Source organism: Abramis brama (genome assembly GCF_963993115.1).
Source record: "Abramis brama genome assembly, chromosome: 4".
Lineage (NCBI taxonomy): Eukaryota > Metazoa > Chordata > Actinopteri > Cypriniformes > Leuciscidae > Abramis > Abramis brama.
Window position 1 is genome coordinate 53,883,175 of NC_139966.1, and position 25,535 is coordinate 53,908,709.

The 25,535-nt window shown below is 38.2% G+C and overlaps 1 protein-coding gene across 2 annotated transcripts in view; it reads left to right on the forward strand.

Moving 5' to 3' along the window:
* Positions 1-25,535, forward strand: part of cdk17 (cyclin dependent kinase 17) — a 52,075-nt gene that overhangs the window by 1,197 nt on the left and 25,343 nt on the right. For both annotated transcript variants that reach the window (XM_084111460.1, XM_084111459.1), the window contains exon 2: positions 25,186-25,334. In XM_084111460.1, the coding sequence (XP_083967586.1) occupies positions 25,208-25,334 (127 nt within the window). In that variant the 5' untranslated portion in view covers positions 25,186-25,207. The remainder of the gene's footprint in view (positions 1-25,185; positions 25,335-25,535) is intronic.

The window sequence follows — 25,535 nt, forward strand, 5'->3', positions numbered from 1 at the left end:
AATGGGTTAGTAGTGATTCAGCCCTCATCCACACATCTCAAGGCAAACAACAGGTGACTTCGTAACGCTGGGAAATGCGTTGATGGGTTTAATGAATCGTGAACGTGGACAAATGTATTCCTGCCCTCCAGCAGAGCAAAGGGGGTTGCGTTAAAATACTTGAGTGTAGAGAACGCCAGTGTGGTGCCAACTTCATATGCCCTCCGTTACGCCCGGGCTATTTATGCGAGTCAAGCAAATGCAGCAGATGAAAATGTGCGTGCATTGAATGCCGCAAATGAGCAGACATCTATGCATGGATATGAATACATGTGCCTTGTTTGGATCAAATTATGGGCCGGTGGCCAATTTAGGGGTTTGCCAGCCCAGGGATGATGCCTATTTCTCAATCAGGGGCTCTTGAGATGGAAATGAGGGTGCGTTCCACAGCCTGGCATGCAGCTGTTGCATGGATGATCCAAATTGGGGATTGTGGCTTGGCTGTTCTCAGTCTGGAGAGGCTGCATGTAATGTGACCCACATGGTGATGAAGATAATGAATGTTGCATATATAAAATATAGGCATGCCATTGTTACATATGTGCTCTAGTTGTGCTTTTGATGATGATAGTCAATGTAACATGAGGACAATGGGTCCATGCCTCACCCAGATGAAGCTCATGATACAGTTTCACGTTGTGTTAGTGTGTTGTGACAGAGGAGCCGGGTTACATGGCCTTTGTCGCTTCTGTGTCCTTTGTACTTCACTGTCTTTATTGTGGTGGCGGATCATGCTGATTATGCTTGGCCCATAAAAAGGCGTCACAAAATAAGCGTCTCTCACTCTTATCCTCGCTTTCTCACACACCCACGCGCACTTTACGCTTTTATTTTTGTCGTTCTTCATATTTCAACCCTCCCTCTAGCTTCTTCTGGGTGTGTGGTTGTATAATGTGTTTTCTGATAGCGTGAAGTGTAGCTGTCTTTTTATACGGATGAGATGCTTTGTTGTTTGGTTGGTAATTGGGTGTTTTGGAATTTCAAAACATGTTGAAAAGTGTTCCTCTGAAAATCTGGAATGGAAGTGATACGATCCTTAGAAACTGCACATTGTTGGTTTTTAGACTGACAAACTGCTAGTCTATTGAATTATAGTGAACTGCTTGGGACTAATAAACTAGATCTTTACATTTTAAGTAAAAGGCAGTTGTAGAACCCATTCCTGTGATGTGCTCTAGGGTGTTGTTGATTGTTACCAAGGTGTTGCTATGCGGTTTCTAAGGGGTTGCTTACTGGCTAAAGTCATAAGTGTTCATCAAAAGTCTGGTCGCTGCTTCAAAGTAGTTCTGTGGGATTGTTTAGCCTGTTTTATAGACCGTCAGGTGAAAGATTTGAGGTCTGACTTCTTTAACCTAATAGTACGCCTAGATATTTGTTATGTTATGTTATGTTATTGTATACTTATGATATTTGAAGTATCATTGAGCTATCATGCAAACAAATCATATTCGCCTGTGAATGTGATTACAAAGACCAGCCCATACTTGAGAATAAATGGTTAAAATTTAGGTTCTATAATTCAAGCACACAAAACGGATGCTATTTATTTGTGGTAACCACATGATGATACCACTTATAGGGGGTGTTTACACAACACCACAAAAAAAAAAAAAAAAAAAAAAACCCTCAATTTAAAACGAGAATGTGTGAAGACGATGACATCATGCGCATGCGTATTACAGTCTATCACGTAGTGTTTCTTTAGAAAGTAACATTGCTGACTACTGGCATGAATAATACAGCGTTTCTAGTGAACGGGGATCATTTTGAGAATGGTGTCGAAAAATGCAAAGGAAAAACTTTTCCGTTTTTACTTTTTAGTACATTGTTGTGATGTAAACGCACCCTAATAGTCATCATGAACTAGTCTCGAGACCATTGGGCGTCCTTTTTTCTATGCTATTTGTTATTTTTTAGCATTAGATATTCTGCTTTTACCGGCAGATCATTTTTATGATGTTGAAGTTGCAGTAAAACTCACTGATACTCAGTCCGTTGAAATAAACATGCAAAGGGTTTGTGGGAAAGAGACACAATTATGCAAGAAACGACTGGGATGTAAAAGTGAGAGAAAGAAGTAAGCCAGCGTGTTTCTTTGATTCGATCATTGATTTGGTGTTTTTGCAGAGCGATTGTTCATGCTTTCTTGTGTGTTTGTGGTATAAGGTAAGTGAGACGAAGGAATCGCATTGTTGCAGGCATTAATGTAACTCGACCTGTGCAAAGCTGCTCGCAGTGAGTTGTTATATGAGAACCAATGTCTCTTGTTCTCTTTGCAGTGGGGTTCTTGATCACTCAGTCGGTCAAGGGCATGATGGGATACCGTTAATGTGTTGAAGAGCAGCTGATGTTCTGCATACAGTGTACACACACCTCTGACTGCACACCCACTGGCTTCCTCCCACCACAAACTTTACATAGAAGCCTAGTCACACAAACCAGACACAAAAGTCAGTGTTGCTCTCATGCTCTTTGTTCTTGGTATTTGTTTCTTGGTTCTTGTATTTGTGGGTGCAAAAAAACCCCAATACAAAACAACCCAACTTTTCCAAGAAGGGTTTAATGTACGAACCGTATATCTACTGTACACTCTCAGCACACTAATTAAAATGGAGCAAAATATGCTAACTAAATAATACAGCTACAAAAATGTCATTTTTTTAGCATTATATCATAGAATTATTATATTTATTAAATGTATTATATAATTTTTAGTGTGTAATTATATTAAATATACTATATTATATAATTTTATTTAAATATTATTATTATTATTATTACAATATATTACTGTATTGTTATTAATAATATATTTTTGGTACTAAACAGTTGGGACCGTGATATGAAGGTAACATGTAATTTCCTCCATGCTGAATGTAGTTCACACTCTTGAAGTGGTTCACGCTGGACCCTGTTAGCAATGTAGATGTCTTCTAGAAAGGGCATGTTGCTATTGGCAACCAGAACTCTGGTTCTCTCTCTAATGGACTACTTGCACAACTACTTCCGCGTTCTAGTTAGTACATATCGGGAGTTTCCGGTTGGAGCGTCCAGCGCACCTACATGCATGAGAATGCAGATTATCACTATGTTTTATGGCTGCCAGTTGATTAAAACAATGAATAATGATCTCTATTAATTATCTTGAGCCTGATGAAATGTTTCTATATATATTTTTTCTTTCCAGCTGTGCAATCTGAATAATAAATAGGCTAAATATATTTATCCACTAAGCAGCCGCAGTCCTATATGCTCGTCTTCTAACAGCTTTTTTCTCTTTCTGACATTTCATACCTGTTGGGTTTACATTTTTAAATGAAATTGACTATTAAAAGATTGCTTGTGTGCGTCGGTGTTTATTCCAGTCTTTTAAAATAGTAGGGGTGTAACGATACCCTCATGTCACGATTCGATACATATCACGATACGATATTATTGCGATACTCCAAGACATGTGATAAAAGGTTAACTGTTGATTAAAATGAAAAATTTGATATTACATTGTGTGTGTAAATGAATAGGCTTGCACTTGTAACCAAATGCACAGGACAATAGAGACACCAGAATAAAAATATTCATGATTCTGAAGTTGAAAATACTAAATTATTTTAGACGAAAATGCTTACACTGTCACTGACTAGACATATTTAAAATAATGTAGGACACTTTTTACTGGTAACATTAAACATTTGGCATTATCAGGACCCACAAATATTCCCCCATTGCATTATTATACATTATATTCAACATTATATATAGTATTTTAATGTAGTACTGACACTAAAACTCTGTAAACTTGAATTTTTTCGCACACGGTAATTTTTATTTTGGGTGAACTATACTCAATACATATTGTCCCTACCCACGATACATATTGTTGCATTTTTGTATCGCGATATATTCTGACACGATATATTGTTACACCCCTATAAAATAGCCTAGTTGAATGAATGAATGAATGAATACTCGTGAGGTGCTTGTAACGATGTTAAATAGGCTAGGCTACTAGGCTAGTTTAAATAGGCTACAGTCAACTACTTTGAATAATAAAGCATTTTGGGCATAAACATGTAAATGGTGAAAAGATTGACATTGAAAAATGACACAGAATGATTCAAAGTTTTAATCCAAATAAATAAATGTTGGTGGTTCGTACTGATGTTATTCATCTGTTCTCACACACCTCAGCGTCGCGGCCACTAGTGTAAACGAACACGGACACCCTGTGGTGAAATAATGGCGTATTTTTAACACCCGCTGCTTTCTCAGATGGGCTTGGGTTGGATTAAAACTTCATGTTCCGATGAGTTTGGAAAACTCTGCACACAGCAGAGGTGGACGAAGTACACAACTTCCTTACTTGAGTGAAAGTATAGATACTACTGGTCAAATATTACTCCGTTACAAGTAAAAGTTGTAAAGACCTATTTTTACTTAAGTAAAAGTTCAGAAGTACTCGTTTTAAAAATACTTAAGTATCAAAAGTAAAAAGTAAATGTCAATGCATTGTTTTATTATTGTTGCATTGTTGTATGTAATACTTAAAGTACCGTATGCCTCTGAATCTACGCCTGCCTACCTACCCTCATATCAATATCAAATTTATTTCTAGAACATGTGAGATTGAATAAGTCACTCAATAACGTCCACAATGGTTTCCGACACCCAAATGGCTGTTCCCTCAAATATTGCCCTATTTAAAGTTTTTTGGCTTTTAGTATGAATATGTTAGCTTTACTGTTATCTATAAGCTAGTGTGCTCCAAAACAATGACAAAAGTCGCATTTAGAGGACCAAACCCAACGTTGAAAATGAAAATCAGGTTTATGTCAGAATCCAATGTCAGTCGGGTTCTGACGTCAACCCGACTTTTATTTTCAATCAATATCCAACGTCAATCTGACGTCGGGTTCTGATGTCAATCAGATGCAGGGTTCTGACGTCAACCCGACTTTCATTTCCAACCAAAATGCAACCCCTGCAACCAAAATCATCCACTGACTGATGTTACTTTCTACTCAAGGACCTTGACAGAATTGTAGTGGAGTAAAAAGTACGATATTTGTCTTTCAAATGTAGTGAAGTCAAAGTAAAAAGTTTCCAGAAAAAATAACACTCAAGTAAAGTACAGATACTCAAAAAGTGTACTTAAGTACAGTACTCAAGTAAATGTACTTTGTTACTGTCCACCTCTGGCACACAGTAAACATCAGATACCTTCTCCTGTCAATAAAAATTGCCATTTTTTTTTATCTTATTTCGGACACTCATTTTAGGTGGCGTTTGTTCAACTGATCGACCACAATTCATTGAAAGTAAACATAACCAGAAATAAGTGAGACGTACTGTTTCCAAACGGAAGTGCGTCACGAAGCTCAGTGCAAGTGGTCTAGGGCTGTCACTTTTTATTCGATATTCGAATATGCATTCGAACATGACGTGAAATAGCCGATAAATAAATAATAATAATAATAATAATATAAATAAACGATTCAGTTTTTAAAGTGCCATGTGTACCGCATTTTTTACAGTCTATGATTAGACCGTTTGATTTTTATTTTATTGTTTGCCATCTCATCCAGTAGAGGGCACTCTAAACGTATTGTAGCGTAGGCCCATGACCAAATCAAGCGAATAATAGCCAATAGCCACCCTGTTTTGAAAATGGAAGATAACGCACAGAACGGCTAGCCTGAGCGGACAATTATGACCCCAACTCATCTAAAAAGTAGTGTCTGGAAATATTTTGGATTCTACACCGTAGATGGGAAAGGAACCCTTAAAGCCGAATTTGCAAAAAACGGTTTACTTGCGCATCCTCGACATCCAATCTTCGCGCTCACCTGTCAAGTTACCATCCAAATGAGGCAGCGGAGTCAGAAGCCAGGCGTCCAACATCGTATAACGGCACCTTTTTTTCCATGTAACGTTAGCTTGTAGATATTCGAATGTATTCAAACACATCGCTTGATATTTGATACCAGTTCGAATTTGATTTTTCTCAAAAGTGACAGCCCTAAAGTGGTCCGTTCTCATTCTCACGGATGCGACCCAGATCAGGTGCCATCACATTTTCTGTATGACAGTGATTGCTCCAGTTGTGATTTATTCTCACTCTTTTTGTTGTTGTTCAGCATTTCCGTTATCGATCGTGTGCACGGATTGTTCAGAACCTTCTCTTCTGCCTTCCTTTAAGAGGAAGTGGCGAACCTAACAGGAAATGACCTAATTAGAGAATTCATGCATGTGCCTCTCGTCACTGTAATGACATCATGTTGTGCTGATTGGGATTCAGGACTCTGTGACTGACATTAAGCTTTTGCCAAGTCATGCGGAAACTTAGTCCTCAAACAGTTCTGTAAACTGCCATTGGCTGTTTGAACAATGTTAACCTTTCAGGAAGAACAACGAGTTACCAAACACAGGAAGAGAGGTGTGTAATACGGGACCAAACTCTGTCAGTGTGTGATGGAGTGTTAATAAGGGAGGAAAGCTATTGACTGTGTCCCTGGACCCTGCACCCCTCACAATGAAAGATATTTCAAACATGCAAGGAATGTGTGTGTGTGTGTGTTTGTGTTTATTTGTGTGCTTGTCATTTCCCTCAAGCCCCGGTTTGGTTTCCAGAACAAGACTATTAACTAGAGATAGATCACTAATCATTCTGACTCATATTTTTATCTGATATTCTGACTTCTCTACTTGGGTGTTAATAAATATACACATAAAAACCACTTTTATGTCTCTCTTATTATTTTGATGATGGTTTGATACTAATACTCCTGCTACTTCTACTTATAAAATACTACATTACAATTTGGATGTGTCATTCGGTCATTTAAAAAGCAAACAAAGAGTAGCTTGAGTATAATAAAGCATGGTCATGATAAAGCAAGATCTGTTGATCTCTTCTAATAGCTAACTTCAGGTCCTGAAACTAGCATGGCGCTAGCAATAGCAAGGGCTTATTTGGTGTCTGCCCATGTAATGTAAGGACATTTAGCATGTAATGTGAGTGTATGTTTCTTGTCTGTGTGTGTTAGCCTGTTCCTGGTTCTGCGCTCTCTCTCACCAAACCACACACTGAAAGGTTTCTTTGTATAGTGCCGCTCTCAGCCAGACTGCTTCTACATCCCACAAATACACACACACACAGAATTCCTACAGTACCATCCAGTGCCCATCTCACATTTGGTCCAACTGTGCTACATTTGCTCTGTGCATCTCAGAGTGGCCTGTATACTTTCCTTGCTTTGACACCATTTGTGCCATGTGTGTCAGGCTGTTTGTGTGTGATGCTCTGATTGGCTGATAATCCCTCTCAGTCTGCATCAGGCATTCACACAGGACACATTGCTATCATTCTTCTACATTACAGTATATTACATATTTGAGGTCAGTGAATGATTTGGATTTCCTCTCACATGGACCAGCCGTGTTAACGTTCATGGACTACGTGACTTCGGCACTTCATGCGACTAACCGACTAATAAAAATGTAGTTGACTAAGCCTCTTCTTATGGACTAACGTGTAGATGGGACAGGCCTAGTAAGGCCAGCGCTGGCTCATTGGGACACTGATGACTCTATTTCCGGTGACATGACAACATCCTCATTGTACAACAACTTCTGGTATTTATGAACAACAGCAGAACTGATATCTTTTATTACCTGCTAGATTATTCATTACCTGACTAGCAATGTATGTTTGTGCTGAAATATAATAAAATAATAGTTTGCATGTCAGTATGTGTGGTAAGTTGGCTCACATTTGTTTCGCTCTTCAGAACTTCTGTTAAGGAAACAGTGAGAATCGATGCGCCCTGGTTTTCACGGTGCATTGTGGGAGTTTTTAGGGAGCGAACATTTCAGTGGACTGGATTTTGCGATTAAGGCGAATAATAATAAAAAAAAAACGCAGATCATAAGCAAACGCTTATAAGACATTATCCTGATGTCGAATGTCTTTACGGGATCTTTGCGGGGTGTGTGTGAACGCACGCTTAGATTCCAGAAAATCACTGGCAGTGTGAATCAACGATCCCAGTTCAAATCCCGGGACACATTTTCAATGTATTTTCCGGAATCTCTGTGTGAAACGGGCTCTACTTTACGTTATAAATAGCTTGTAGATTGGGGAAGCACCGCCACATGCACAGACATCAGATGGCTGTCTTTAATTGTTGGGTTGTTTTTTTTTCTTCAACATCTTGCACCATGAATGTGCCATTTTTAAGCCACCCTGTCATAAAAAGTTTTTTTTTTAAGACCCCTGTGCTCTGTTTCATGTTCTAGTTGTTTTGGAGCGCAAGAACGTGTCCTGTGTGAACGGCTCCCTAAGGACACGCGTCCAAAAACTCCGACTGAGTGAGAGTGTGTCTTTCGAGACGTCTTTCATCCGTCTACCTTTGAAATATTTATGGGGAGGCGCATCGATAGGGAACAGACACTTTGTCTGAAGGAGCGTGTGTGTGTGTGTGTGTGTGTGTTGCACACAGTGATCTCATTGCCTCTCACATGGTGTTTACATTCCAGCGTCTCTAAGCGACAGCGGAGTGTCACAGATCTCTGCACTCGTCTTTTTTCTTCATTTTTCTGCAGTGAAGCACACTGTGTACTTGTGGATGGAGGGTGATAAAGTTACCTGGAGTTTGTCAACTGTGAGTCAGAGTTCATTTTTCACTGGTATGAATGATTGTGCGCCATCTGTGATCTCAAACGTCTCATGTTTGAATAAAGAAAATATATTATTTTAAATCTGTGTTAAAGGAATGTTCCGGTTTTCTGACGTGCTGTCACAGAAAGTACAGACTGTGAGGCTAGGAAGTGCTTATTGATTATTATTTTATTTTATATTGATTCTAGTTGTCCACAACGCTACAGAGGACAAGTGATTTGGAGAATAGATAGATAATTCTATTCAGTGTTAGTTTAGTATCATTGAGTGCTATTGTAATTTTTATTAAAGGGGTCATATAATGGTACATGCACTTTTACAAGTTGATTGTACTGAAATGTGTGTTGGCAGTGCCTGTACACAACCATCATAAAATGATAAAAATCCATCCAGTGTTTTTTTTTTTTTAATGTTCTTATGTTTTCCCCCATCTCAAATCAAGCCGTTCGACCGTGTGATGTCATTTTAAATTTTTAATTAAAGTATATTACAAACTTTTAATTTAGACCCTAAAGAATCATATTAGCTTGTACAAAAATGGCATTATATGACCCCTTTAATATTTTGAATGTTTCTGTTTTTATATTTTCTATTTTAATTTTAGTTCATTAGTATTTTGGTTAATATATACAATACATACATACATATATATATATATATATATATATATATATATATATATATATATATATATATATATATATATATATATATATATATATATATATATATCAGTTTTAGTAATTTTAGTACATTTAGTTAAACTAAATGAAAATAAGAGATGTTGCCTTGGGAACTAGCTCAAATAATTTCAAATTACTTAAATATAAAATATATTTAAGTAATTTGAATATAAATATTTTAAAATAAAAAAAATATTTTATTTTATATCAGTTAAAGTGTATTTAATTTTTTAAGTGAGGATTTCATTTTCTTAATGGTTTTACTTTCAGATTTAGTTAATTATAACCTTTGCTCCATTTATTAAAAAGTTGCTATTTGAGTTAAACTGTTTAGATGGATACTTTATTTTATTTCAAAATTTACCTTGGAAAAAAAATGCATGCTTTATTTGTGGTAAACCTGAATTTTTTTATTTTTATTTTAGTTCCCCGTCCCATTTTTAATATCTCAATCCCATAATTCCCTTTTTGTGCAAGGTGTGTTTTTAAAGCATATTGCGTTTACCCTGGGCTGTCCTCTCAGTTTCCGTCCGCTGTGATCGATCACAGTAGTTCATTTCTGTTTTATTCCCCAGGTCTTGAGTGATTTAGCTGATGTCTGGAAATATCTGGTCACATGATCAGTCATGGGAACGGGCAGGGCTGTGGGGGTTTAGCACGGCGTTGTGTTGTAGTGAGTCAAACATGAACAGAGCTCGTATCAGGACCTCACATCAGGTGTGTGACATGAGGACAATTGTGCTTTGCAGAGATGGCTTTAAGGCGTCATGTTAATACCAGGTCACATCGAATCCAAACTTAAGCTATAATTGATTAGTTAGCAGTGTGGTTTGTAAAGTAGGCTGTTGTACTGTAAAGAGTAGGTCAGTGGATACAGATCATTGGATACATCCCCATTAGTGAGTCAGTGTGGGTCACTTTTGAAAATGGGGACAAATGCATTTTCTATTGAAACAGGAAGTTGAGATGTGACACAAGCACAGCTTGTCAAAACAATTATTTGTTATGCATTTGGTACTTTGCTTGTCATGATAGAGAGAATTTGATTGGACAAAAACTGTAGTACAAGATCAGAACACAATATTTCTCATCTTGGATAATCAAAATTGCTTATTTAAATGCGTTTTCCTGGCTTCATTTAGGTGGAACCATGAATATGCAAATTAGCCCCGCCTCCACTCTATGACAAGTGGAAATATTGGTTTAATTCAACCATATATATTTGAACCAGAAACTGATTCAGAAGAAGAAGCAGGAGAGCGAATTATACAGTTTATTTATCACACTCATAATGTTAATTGATATGATTAGCCTTTGGCTTGACTGTTATCATGTTAATGTTACACAAATCATGTTCCTGTTCGCCGTCTCCGTGTCAAACAGCAGCCTTCTGAAAATCAGTATCATTGAAAATGCTTTGAACAACATAAAGTCAGTGGAGAAAATAGTGTGATGGTAGGAAACGGGTGGTTTCAGACCACGTTTTTGAGACTGTGTTTTGGTTCACTGCAGTTTTAAAGAGGAAATACTCTTGACTGATGAATTTTGTTGGTCTTAAAGCATATTAAAACATCACATAGACATATAAACAGCATTAAATACTTGATTTTCACCACAGGGGGTCTTTAAACTTTCTTGGCGTACATTAGACATGGTCTAAAAGTCATATTCAGAGCAGACTAAAATCTCTAAAAATGTTAATATGTAATAAAGCTACAATCTTAATTCATAATGTATGTTGTTCAGTGCTGTTATTGTTTATTGTAAAACTATTATAAATAGTTAATTAGTAATAGTAAATTTGATAAAATGTGTTATTCGAGTTGAAATTTCAGATCTTTTCCAACTAAACCTGTTTGTTATTGGCAGTGGATTAGATGCACACTAATCTGGTGATTATCCGAGCAGGAGAAAGTAGGGAATGATTAACTGAATGATTGAGTCAGATGGGCGTTAAACTCCCCGTCCAAAGTTTGGTTGGGTTACATCACATGCTGAAACCAGCTAGCGCATTGCAGTGCGCTATTCTACATAAACTGACCTACTTTTTATTCCCGCATGCACTGATTTTTCCCAGTTCCTAATGTATAGCATCAAACCAATATTTGTAGGTGTTTTTTCTTTTCAGCTTTATATTTATTGTTGCATATTATTTTTATTCTCCAGAACATTAGATCTTAAAGATGTAGCGAAATCGTTTTTAGCAGTACACAACCCAGAGGCCGCTTGGAGTCTCACCACATGCTTTTGTTGCCCCTATTGTGGTGTTTGTTTGTGATCCTACTCGGGAATGCCACTCACCTGCTGTGGGGACAATGACAGGAAGTTTGCGGTCATCGTGGCGTCACGCTGTTAAAGAGGATCGTGGGATTAGCCGCCCTCCTGCCAGTCAGGTGTCAGGACGATCATTCACAGATAAACTGCTGCCCTATATCTGGAGTTGCTCGATATCAGCTAACAGCTCCGTCGCGGTGCCAAATGTGTCCTTCCTGTTGCAGTGATGCCGATTTTGACCTCTGCGTCTGATTTTGCTGAAAGGTTTGTTGTGGCAGGAGCTGGGCTGATGGAGTGGTGAAGTGACACATCTGGGTGATGGAGGGAAGCTGGCCTGTGCAACGGCTAAAAATATAAGGCTAAGTGAAGTAATGGAGCATCTCTCGGGCGGAGAGAGAGACTAAATGTGGGACACTGCAGATGATTCTGGGACACTTTGGGACGGGTGTTCTTATTCATTGACCTGTTAGTACTCGCCCTTCTTAACCTACTTCCTCACTCACTAGGTTAATAACCAAAAGTACCATGTTATTACTATTACAGCGCAATATGATACGCATTACATTTAAATATGATGATTCAGTTCATTTTGTTGTCCAGTAAAGTGGTTTTGACCGCCCTAATTCATGTAAGAGTTTCTGCTTAGTTGGATGACCTGCTTCTGGATCATTTGAGCTGTTGGATATATGATATACACACGTAAATAAATACATCTAAAAATATTTATGCAAGGATCAATAGCCAGAGGTGGACAAAGTACACAACTTCCTTACTTGAGTGAAAGTACAGATACTACTGGTCAAATATTACTCCGTTACAAGTAAAAGTTGTAAAGACCGATTCTTACTTAAGTAAAAGTACAGAAGTACTCATTTTTAAAAATACTTAAGTATCAAAAGTAAAAAGTAAATGTCAATGCATTGTTTTATTATTGTTGCATTGTTGAATGTAATACTTACAGTACCTTATGCCTCTGAATCTACGCCTGCCTACCTACCCTCATATCAATATCAAATTTATTTCTAGAGCACAGTTCCAGTAGTGGGACTGAATATGAGATTGAATGTGAGATTGAATAAGTGCACTCAATAACGTCTACAATGGTTTCGGACACCCAAATGGCTGTTCGCTCAAATAGTGCCCTTGGCTTAGTTTTTTGGCTTTAACGTCAACCCGACTTTCATTTCCAACCAAAATCCAACGTCTGTCCGACGTCGGGTTCTGACGTAAATCTGACGTCGGGTTTTGACGTCAACCCGACTTTCATTTCTAAACCAAAATCATCCCCTGACTGATGTTACTACTTTCTACTCAAGGACCTTGACAGAATTGTAGTGGAGTAAAAAGTATGATATTTGTCTTTCAAATGTAGTGAAGTTAAAGTAAAAAGTTTCCAGAAAAGATAATACTCAAGTAAAGTACAGATACTCAAAAAGTGTACTTAAGTACAGTACTCAAGTAAATGTACTTACTGTCCACCACTGTCAATAGCCATGCAATATCTTGAGGAATAATCATTACAATTATAGTTACAGAAGTTGGTTAGTCGAGAGCAGTGAGTGATTTCTCTTTTTCTTTTGTTCTTTTGCTTAATGACGGAGACATCCGCTGGTTTATCACTTTAAGAGTGACTGCATCCAATAAACTGTTACACATGCGTTTTCTTTCCCAACTGTTCACGTTCACTGTAGACATAACCGACTGTGTGACGTGAATACTTGCCAAGATGGGCATTTTGACAGAATTTTGTGTGTATTTGACTTTAATAACTCAAAAATAACTCAATTTGGTACTCGCGGCTGGCGAGTTGTTTGAGAGGCGGCTTCATGTCTGCATGCTTTGGGTGTGAGCGTGAAACCTGTGGAAATGAGTAAAATTATGCGCAAAAAACGCATCCCTGCACCTAAATTCAGGCCCTGAATTTTATTTTTTTTGGAAATGTGCCATGATTTATTTATTTCTGCATACATAACATAGAAATGGCATGGAATTCTGTGAAGTAGCTTTGAGTATTGTGCAAAAAACTATGAATGAGCGGACTATGTTATGGTATTACACCTGTACATGCTCCTTTCAGACTTTCATCCCTGTTGGTAATGTGGGCACAGACTGTAATATCAGGCTGACCTTCCATTGACACGTGTGTGTGTGTGTGTGTGTGTGTGTGTGTGTGTGTGTGTGTGTGTGTGTGTGTGTGTGTGTGTGTGTGTGTGTGTGTGTGTGTGTGTGTGTGTGTGTGTGTGTGTGTGTGTGTGTGTGTGTGTGTGTGTGTGTGTGTGTGTGTGTGTGTGTGTGTGTGTGTGTGTCAGAGAACAGGCAGTTCCCTTCTGGAGTCAGTGCTGCTTGGTGCTTCATTCGTCACGGGGGATTGTGTGTGTGATCATCCTCTTATCTCTTGCAGACACAAACACATGCAGACACACACTTATGAGCATAAGAAGAACATGGCAATACTTTCTAGACTGCTGTGAGTGGGTGTTGTGGGAAGCCTGTGTGTATTTTCATTCATGTTTATGTTCACAATCTCCTATATTTGCCCGGTAGTCATAAGTTAGTGTTAGTTGGAAATCATTCTAATTTTATAAAATCCATTTCCCGAGTTCTTCCTCTCGCTTTCTTTCTTTTAATTCTGTGTGGTTGTTTTGATCTAATTATTTACTGACAAACGTAGAAAGATCGTCTGTTGTCGTGAAGCTTCATCACTTTCTCTGACCTCAGAGTCTCTTCTCGTTCGGTCCTGCAGTTCGGTCTTGATTTTAGAGATGGTATATGTTTGTGTTTGCTTTAGGCTGACAGACAGCATTATCTGTGTATCGCCACATTCCTGTCTCAAGGATTTTTGTTTGTGTTTGTGTGAGAAAAGCAGCGGCCGGAAAGGAGGATGGTACTTCACACAGAGATGCTCTTGCGACTCTTAATGATTGTATGTTTTTCTCTTTTTGAGAGTGATTAAGTTTGCATGCCGAAGATCTTCTGATGATATTTAAATTCAGGAAGGTGTTTGAGCTTCTGGAGAGAGCCGAGGCCAGTGATGCACAGAATTTGAGAAGACGTCTGCGTCAGGACCCCGTCTCCATCACAGTTTAATCTTGATTTGGGGTCTGACCTGATGGATGGCTTGCTTTGAGATTTTCCAGCTGAATATTTCAGTGCTTGTGTTGATTTGAGTTTATTTAAGATACACATAATCCGTTGTGGTTGATGCTGTAAGCTGACTAATGCGCTTGCGTGTTTGTGTGAGTGTTTCATTTAATAAACTGCGACTCAGCATATTAGCACTTTTTAGAATAATGTACATTTACTTGGCAGAGTTTACAAAATGTATGGCTTGAAAATGTAAAATTACACTACTGTTCAAACTTTGGGGTCATTAAGATGTTTTTTTTTAGATAGATTTTTTAAAGATTATGCTCACCAATGTTCCATTTATTTGATAAAAAAATACAGTCAAAACAGTAATATTGTGAAATATTATTACAATTTAAAATAACTGTTTTCTATTTTAATATATTATAAAATGTAATTTATTCCTGTGATGGCAAAGCTGAATTTTCAGCATCTTTACTCCAGTCTTCAGTGTCACATGATCCTTCAGAAATCATTCTAATTATTATTATCATCAATGTTGAAAACAGTTGCTTAATATTTTTGTGCAAACCAATGATACACTTTTTGCAGAATTCTTTGAGTAGACAGTTCAAAGGAAGAGTATGTATTTGAACTAAAAATCTCTTGTAATATTTTAAATGTCTTTACTGTCATTCTTGATCATTTTAATGCATCCTTTCTGAATAAAAGTTAAAATCTTAGGCCCTGTTTACACTGGTATTAAGATGCATTTTTAGCCTATCAGATCACAACGAGGGAGACACATATCCGTTTACACCTGGGGTTTTAATCCGTCTCTTTTGTCCACTTTCAACCACTTCTGTCCTGATTTCTTCGAGGGGAGGGTCTATGGTTGGGTGGATGTATGGGCTTTTTCAGATCTTTCGATCTAAAGGACGAAATAAGCTCACGCAATTTACATATGAACAAACATGGAGAGCAACAGCTTTCATTTCTGCTTTGAAAGCCGCAAACACAACACAATCTAACCTAACGTGCTAGAAATCAGGGATAGCGAGAGAACAGAACGTTTTCACCTGTATTTAGCGTTGTCCACTTGTGATACGATCGACCTGCATCTTAATACCAGGTGTAAACAGGGCCTTATTGATCCAAAAATTGTTCTTTTTTTGAAATGTTAAAACACTTCCACCTTAATATGCTATCTTAAGTCCATAAAGTCTGACTACGTGAAAACAAACCATACCTGATCGAAACTACTGGAGATTTTCTTCCATATTAAATGGTTAATTTATGTTCACCAGCACTTCTTCTCTCACGCACAAACACACAGATACGTCTTTAGTCTTTGTCATTGTGACCTGCTGGCAGTCCTCTCTGTATGAATGCATTTATTCCGTCCATCTTCCCATCAGTCATCACATTAACGTTGGGCTTTGCATGCTTCATCTTTGCTGCGGGGGGGGGAGAGTGATTTTGAAGAGCGTGCTAATGACACCCTGAAGTGCTTTAAGCGTCGTCGAGTGGACGGGCAGATGAAAGAACCTCAGGACTGCCAGATCTGGCCATTTCTATGGCTCTTAATTACGTTACGCTAGGTAAATGACGGAGATGATGCATCTTTGATGTCCTGTGTTGGACAGAGGGCAGATGTGCTAATGCATGCTAACACGCCACAGGTCTAGGCAAACACGTCAACAGGCCTTGATGCAAACTGATGTCAGTATCTGATCTAGAGCCTTGCTTTCAGAGGTGAAGTTCACGTTTATTTTTGTTGTTAACAGATGGCTTTCTCCTGGTATTATAGACCTGCTTGATTCAAAAGGATGGTTATGAAGCCGCTTGTACAGTCATGCGTGTAATATGCCTAATTTCACTCGCTGTTAAGCTTGCTAGCTGTCTCTCTTTATCTTTCTCTCTCTCGTTTGCCCTTTTTTGTCATTTTAGTCTCACTTGCCTGCAGTTTGGCGCAGACGAGCAGAGTTGCCGTGGAGATCTCATGCTTTGTAGTCAAACACAAAGACATCATTCTGCTTCTTCTATGTCTCTCTCTCTCTCTCATTCGCGCTCTTCTGTTTTGTACTTGCTCACCCACTCCGTCACCAGCTCCATCTTTCTCTCACTCTGTCTTTGGGCGTGCGAAGGGGTAAATTACAGATTCTGATCTGTGAGAAAGAAGATGCTGAGAAGTCCCAGGAAAGACTGTTGCTATGGCAATGGGAATGGACTTTTTGTTTGTGTGTATGTGGGAAGAGATAGAAAGAGAATCAAAAATGCCAATCTCACCCGAGATTCCTCCTATGCTCATTTGAAGATTTGAGCTGTGCTTTCCAGACTTCCCTTTTGATATATTTCGTGATTATAAAGGTAAAAAATTTCGGGAGGGGGATTTTGGAGGGGATACTACATAAATATAGACCATTTATTTAGAATTTTGGGGATTTTTCCTTTAGGATGCATGACCATATCAGTATGAACAAATATTGATATTTATTTTTAATTATCATAATTATTATCAGTCTGATATTCGATGCAAATAAGTTTTATGGAAAAGAAAATGACAGACTACTTTTTCTTTCTAAGGCTATATACCACAAATGCATAATTGCATAGTATTTTTTTTTTACACTTTATGCATAATTTGACATTTTGAAAACGACCCACAGAAAAAAAACATCCAAATGATATTGACCTTTTTTTAACCATTTTTCAGGTTTCTTTAATAAATATTAAGTTCAAAAGAGCAGTATTTATTTAAAAAATAAATATTTTGTAACATTATAAATGTCTTTACTGTCACTTTTGATCGATTTAATGAATCCTTGCTTAATAAAAGCATTGATTTCTTTCTTTTTTTTAACTTTTTTTTTTTAAGAATTGCGAATAAAAATCTGCACATGACATTTGAAAAGTAGCTCAAAAGTAAAACTGACAAAATGATCCAGCTCGATTCACAATGCAGTGCAGTCGCTAATGTATTCCGAGTGGATTTTTGAGTGGAGTCCAATTGCTTAGAAAAGTAAAACACTGCAAATAAGCATTTTGATTGAGGCTGTCATATCAGATTTTTCTGTTATTGTGGCCCAAAGAATTCACGATAACAATTGTGATATCTATAGAATTTTTTTTAGAATAAAAACATAGAATACTATCAGTTAAATAGAAATTATAGCCTTTATCACTGTATAGAATTCTAAAGTAATATGTCGAATTTACATTATCCTGATGAAAATACTTATAAAATAAAAGATTGCTTGAAGAACACAGATAAAAATAATAATAATACTGTCGTAATGGTGTGTTAATTCTCTTTGTTTAATCTGTCGAAATGTCTCTTTTATTCAGCTACAGCGATCCTTGGATGTCTTTGTCCATATTAGGGATTTCCTCGAACCTATTACTCATGAGTCTCACTTGCTGCGCGAGTCGCCCTCCAGTGTCGAGTATGAATGAAACATCAATAACAACGAGAGTTTTGCGCTCTACAATGTTCACATCACCCTATTTTGGATAAAAATATAAAAGAATACTGCGGTCTAAAGATATTTGAAATAAACACGATAATCCATACGTTTTTATCCAATGTTTTGGAGGAGGCGTGGCTTTGGAGACGCTCTTAAGGGAGGGTTGGATCTTATGCTTTCAGAGCTAGCTTGCTATTGCTAGCCACTCAGAAATTGCCAACCCTACCTTTAATTAACTAAACATTTTTTTTTTTTTTTTTTTATATCACGGTTATTGTCAATACCCCTAATTTGAGATGTCTGTAACACAAACAGTGTGGTTTAATGCTTTTTGTGTATCTTAGTGTGTCTGTTTAGCTTGCTAACCCAGTTTCTGTCTCTCCGGGCTGTGGTTAATTAGCTTGCTGTTTAATGCCTCTTGGCTGGTGTGATGTTTGATGTCAGTCCTTCCTGGTCTAATTGCCCTCGGTCTGTGGTGCCACCCGGCTGCAGGGTCGTCCCAGAATTCAGCTGGAGCTGAGGCCAGGAGCAGTCCTCGGTGCTGGTGTTTTGTCTCTGTGTTATTGGGTGAGAAGTGTTTATGTTTGCAAGCTCTGCAGGTTTGTGTGAGCGCTTGTGTGTGTGCCACTGTGAGTTTGTGAGGTATTATCTTCTCCCGTGCCTCCCCTAGCCCACACGAGGTACATGAGGGTTTTGTTATGGTGTGGGTAATGCGCCCTCTCATTGCCACACAAAGACCCCTTATCTCTCAAGAGGAGCATGTACAGAAGAGGTGGGCTAATCCTGGCCCGGGGGATGTAAACAGATTCTCTCCCGGCGTTTGATTCACATCGTTTATGATTGGACGACTGTAAAACTACTCATTTGGCAACACACAGAAAGATGAAAAGAGCAAAAGAGACAACAGCAGTGGCCAGTTGCATAAACTGCCCAGACTAGTCTTAAAAGTCTAAATATTTTCTTCAAGACTGGTCATACAAGTTTGACATACTAGAAGTTAACAAAGGGGCAATCAGTCTCACTTTTCCAATTCAGATTATACCGATCCACCTTTTTTTAAGACATATATAGTTCTTAACATGGTATCTAACAAGTTTATACAACTGTCCCTGTACATTCAGCCGTTTCTGACAAGCTGTGCTTTACTAATGGATACTTTTGTCTCTATGTAGATCTTGAACTTGCTATTTATATTATTAATAATGAATTATTAAAGTCAATCAGTACTATTATTATTATTGCTCATTATTTCATTTGGACTAAAGAATTTACTTAGAATACAGAATAGACTAATTATTGGTTTAGTCTAACTTGAAAAGTTCATGTAAACATTTATAGAGACTTCGGAGTTTGGTTCTTTTGACTTGGGTCAGTAAGCAACCAAAACACTGTAGCATTGTGACGGTGAGCGTTGCTTTGACTCAGGTTTATACGTCAATGTAGAAAACCAGATTTTTATTAGATTTGTTGGATAATGTTTAATATGCTACCATTCAAAAGTTCGAGAAAAAAAAAGGAAAAAAGATTAATACTTTCATTTAGCAGTGATACATTAAATTGATCAAAAGTGACCATAAAGATATTTATTATGTTTTAAAGATTTCTATTTAAAATTAAAATTACAATGCTGGAATCCAGTGAAATTATCACTTTTTCCTCAAAATATTAAGCAGCACAGCTGTTTTCAACATTGATATTAATAAGAAATGGTTCTCTAGCAGCCAATCAACGTTTTAGAATGATTTCTGAGGGATCATGTGACAGTTGAGTTATGACGTTCCATCACAGGAATAAATTACATTTTAAAATATATTCAAATAGTAAACAGTTTATTTAAGTTTTGATAGTATCTCACAATTTTCAGTTTACGTTGTTTTTGACCAAATAATTGCAGACTGGGTTAGCATAAGAACATTTAAAAATCTTACCAACCTCAACCTTTTGAACGGCGGTGTATGTCAGTGTCATGTAGATACAAAACTGACTTGTGACTTAGGGCCTTATAGCCTCATTTTCAACAAAAATATGATAACACTTTATGAAATCACCATAGACCACATGCCCCACCCTCAACATGCATATTAAATGAGCTGTAACCATATTTGCATATTTTTGTGGCCTACTCTTCCCCCCTCCAGACTTTCCTATCAGCGTGATCCCAGAGAGCTGCTGTTAACCGAGGGGTTAATGACGGGAGGGGGCGGGGTGACAATAGACAACACTGTCCTCAATGCTCTTCAATCATTGGCCAAGAATGCAGTGTGTCACTGAAACAACAGTGTCTGTGTCCTCCACCGAAAAAGGACGTGTGCAAACCAAGAGAAAAAAACAAGAAAAAGGCCTGTATATGCCCACTTAGCGATGCGTTTGTAGTTTTTTTTTTTTTATGAGCTAGACTGGAGACGAGTAGAAGAAGCTCGCCGTAAAGTCCCTGTAGGCCAACATTAAAGGCCACGTCTACATTAATCTGAATAAATTTAAAAAAGCATATTTTTCTCTTTTTTTGGCCTTCTGTCCACACTGAAACTGCGTTTTGTCCTAGCTATTTAAATAAACTCTCGGCACACGAAAATGGCATTTTCTAATAGTAGTGTGGACTATGAAACCGGAGGTATTTGAAAACGATGACACTTTTAGTCATGTATTGCATATTGTACCTATAGATATCTTTTGTTATACCAACATGTGCCAGCTATGTGCTGTTCACTTGAATTACATCCCTTAAAAGATGACGGATCATTGCCTTTCTGCATCAAAGCATGAGAGCAATTGCGTTTTAAAACGTACATGGAATAATTTTGAGTGCAAAATATTTTGATGATAAAATGATCATGGCTGAAGAATACAATGAGAACTTTGACTGGACTCTCGGTATCATTGCAACGAGCTTTTATTAGGTTTTACTCATATGCAGTAAGATGACTTCAGCTTTTTCAGTCTGGACGAGAAACTTTTGGAAAATGCTAGTTTGGACAAAGCGTTTTGAAATGAAAATGCAGTTTTTAGATGTATCCACTCTCCAGATTGATGTAGACGCAGCCAAAGCCTGACATCGCATGATGGGGAATCACTTCTGCATGTCTTTAAAGGGATGGTTCGGAGTAATTTCAACTTGGGGTCCTTTTCACCATGACCTCGAGCCAAACACCCCCCCCCCCCCAGAAGCTTTTTTTACGGGCTTTTCCCAAATCATGGAAGTGACCTCGGCGTCCGGGTTAGCGGTAGCATAAGCCATCAGGCAAGTGTTATTTAAATAAACTCCTGATGTACTTACAAACTTTCCAATGCCTCGTTTTATGAGTACAGAACCTATTTGTACAACTGTAGAAGTTTGGTACCATTCTGGGTATTATTAGTGGGGTAATTACTAGGGATGCACCGATGCATCGGCTGAACATCGGTAACGGGCGATATTTGCCTCGTTAACTGCCATCGGCCATCGGGAAATAAAAATGACATTCGCCGATGTCACATGGGCGTCAGTTTGGTTTGAAATGTGCTGAGGACAGAGACGCATTCGGAAGTGCATTTTTAGAAGTGCTGGGTACAATGACGCATTCATTTTTTTTTTCTCTTTCGCGCAGGTTATGTTTTGAAAGACGATGTCCTGTAGCTCAGGCACGGCCCCACTTTTCAACAGGCCCACCCAAAACTTTCAAAAAAAAAAAAAAAAAAAAAAACTTTTACTATATTCTAATTTTGTCAATAATTATAAAAAAAATCGCCAATAAGCTCATAATTTGTGCTAAAATAGTGTAGTTTTAAAAAACTGGTTATATTTTGATGTTTCTGCGCAAGTTCAGCAGACAGTGAGGTTCGGGTTTGTTCTGATCAGAGCTTGTGAGTGGAGAGCGCATTTCTGAATATTCCGCTCCGCTCGTTCATTCACGCAGGGTCGCTCGCTCAACCCAGATGTCCTGTTGCCTGGTTCGAAAATATGTGGAATAAGGGCTGCTTCCGACTAAAAGCTTTTTTCTAGTCGACTAGTAGGCTAGTTGTTCATTTAAGTCATTCGTGGACAAATCGCCCCTTTATATTAATTTAATTACTTATATAGCCTACAGGATAATGAGCGTTTACGTAATATAGCCGCACTCAAGCGCACGACCGCACGCATAAAGTTTGCCACAAAGAACCGGTAAAAGTAATGATTATGAATGCGTCTAAATGTGTCTAAATACGCTGTGAATGTGAATGTGCATTATACGCTGAGTTTCGGTTCATTTATGAGACGAACTCCAGTTCACTCGCCGGCGCCTCCATGTCGTGATTCTGCTATATTTAATTCTTATTTATTAAATCCAGGCAATTGGTTCATGAAACATTGATTAAAATTAAGATATAATTAATTCAAAACGGAATTCAATTTAAAGAAAGGCAGCTGTTCTGTTTGAGGTCTCTGTGAAAGTTTTAAAGCAGTCTTTTAGTGCCGCTTTCAGAGCGCTCACGTCCGTAACAGAGAACTGACACGTTGTTTTTTTTCCTCATAAATGCGAACACGAAAAATAAAATGAATATTATAATGTTTTTTTGTTGGGTCAGACAATGATTACCAAATTTCTCTCTCATATTGCTCCTCATAACCACTGAAAAAGAACTTGTCATAAATAAGGTTATAACTAAGGTTGTTTTTGTTTCATAAATTGGTCTGATTGAATTTGTGCTCATTCTAGGATAGTGTGATCAAGAGCCGAAAGACTTGTATGTTTCCGTGGCACAAAAGAAGGAATAAATAACAAAAAGAAAAAACATCGGCATTGGCCAAGTTGTTATGTTAAACATCGGTATCGGTATCGGCCCAGAATTTCCCAATCGGTGCATCCCTAGTAATTACGAGATAGGATCCATTAGCGCCTACACTAAGCCATCCGGCTGATATCTCTAAATAAGCTCTAACTTTAATAATGTTCGACCAAGGGAAAAAAAGCTTCTGGGTGGTGTTTGGCTCGAGGTCATGGTGCAAAGGACCCTAGGTTGAAATTACTCCGAAGCATCCCTTTAATGAACAGGATGGTGATTTTGCAGTGTTAAAGTGTCTGTGTGTGTGTTCAGGCTGGTTGTGCCCTGTCCTAGCAGGTCTGACACAGGAATGCCAACTGTTCAAACACAAGCCCATGAAAACACACGCTTGTGGCCTCTGGGTGTGTCTGGACCCTGCTGCCCTACGTAGCAGAATGAGATACCAGCTGTTTGAGAAGATGTGCTCTGTCAGCGTGCACATTATACTGTCTGTCGGTTCTATATCGGCCTGTACTCGTCGTCTAATCCCTCATATGGGGGCTCGGTTGCCCCCCCTTCCTTTAGTCTGTGTCAGATGGACAGATGGCGTGTATGCGTGATTGTATACGAGAAGGACCAATCACAGATGCTCTGACCGGCCGTTTCCTGCAGTGTGATCTTTGCATGCGCATTTCCCACTTTGCAGCGTCCTGAAATCAGACACCACACGAGAAAAACCATCTCACTATAACCTGATAGTCTTTTGTGCGTCTCTGTTTATGATTACGGTGACCCGGCTCTTCATAGGGGCCGAATGTTATCAGTATGTGCTGTACTTTTGCTAGACTTAGAAGAACCTTGGAGGTTTAATTTGTATCTCGCTTTGTGAACACTATGAAACTTCAAGTCCTGTGTGGATTTGGGTGTGCGTAGTCTGACGGTGGCAATACAATAGACAGAAAGAGTCCCGCTGCCTCCCATAGCAAGGTGTTTCCTGCCTAAAACGCTGCAAAGTCAGCATGTATTGAGAGAAATACAAAAGCACACACACATTAAAGGTGTATTATGTCTTTAGAGAATCCATGCATGAGTGATTGTATGGTTAAGGGGTGTTATTTTGCACACTTTAATCTTGTTAAAATCACCATTATGCATGCTCTTGAGTAGTTTATTGCTTTTATAAAATGGCAACACCAATATTAGGCTAAGATAACTAAATATATTTTTAATTAAGGATGACAAATTATTTTTTTTAAATGCATTTATTCATTATTTTTACATTCAGACTACCTTTGCCTTGAAACCCTCATTCAATCAGAATGTATCAAAAATGTATCTTTTTTTAATTTTTTTATCGCATGTCTCATTGCTGTCATTTATTTTAAGAAAATGCATTGGTGTAAAGGGAATTATGGCGCATGTGGGAGTGTGTTTTAATAATGCACACAACCATGTGTTGAAGTGCCTATAAAAACAAAATACAGTCTCATGAATATTTGATTAAAAGGCTTTTTATTATTAATGAGGCTTTTTTATTTATTTATACTTGGCACATGTAAGTCTTAAAGTCCTGCTGTGTTCATCAAAACCCATCACACTGGAACCTACAAATGTTCTTAAGACTCTTTTTCCCCAACAGGAAGTTGAGTTGGGAAGTTTTGAAGGGCTCTGAAAAACAGCCGGTAGCCAGTATGTCAAAGCCTGTTAAAAATGCAATAAAGACTTTAATTCCAGAAATCGTTGGTTGGTAAAGTAAATACAAGTATTACTGCCGAAGATGCACTGGCAAGCTGTTATTTGCTTTTGCTACGAGCCAGAAACCAGCATTAGGGGGATGGGATGTTCTCTTTTTAGTGAACATTTTATTGGAGTACACTTGTGCGTACTAGATGAGTCATCACTATTTTGGGCTGTTTTCCTGGAAGAGAAGTACAGTAAATTTTAATTGACATGCACTTAAAGCTGCAAGAACTCCAATTTTGATTTAAACTGTAATTTCTATGATCTAGCCTAAACCAACTCGAACAGCTAAAGCAAATGCACTTTGTCGAAGTGAAAAGCGTGATTTACTCCCTCTATGTGACGCATATTCTTCTTTTTAGGCTGCGCTTAACCCACAATGCCACTGAACTTAATAATAATAATTATTTTAAAAAAAGTTAATTTTTAATGAAAGGAAGTCTGCATGCATGCCGCATAACCCGCAGATATTCGCAGGCTGATGATGATTAACACTGTGTGTGTGTGTGTGTTCCCACAGGCCCCCCCTGCCACAGAGGCCTATGGAGAGGATGAAGAGGTTTAAAAGACGTTTGTCACTCACCCTGCGTGGAAGCCAGACGATCGATGAGTCTCTCTCGGAGCTGGCGGAGCAGATGACCATCGAGGAGAACAGCAGCAAGGACAGCGGTGAGTGTGTGCGCTGCACCTTTCATATGCTTTCATGCTGTGTCTACGGTATATTACATGTGCAGGGTCACTGTTAGTAGTCCAGATTAGAGACTGATTTATTAGTGTTTTGATTAGCTTGTGGAATAAGAGCTCTGGAAACCTGGAAAAGGTCCACGGGAGCGGAAAAAAGGGCCTCCTGTGTTAAGAATCAGGACGCAG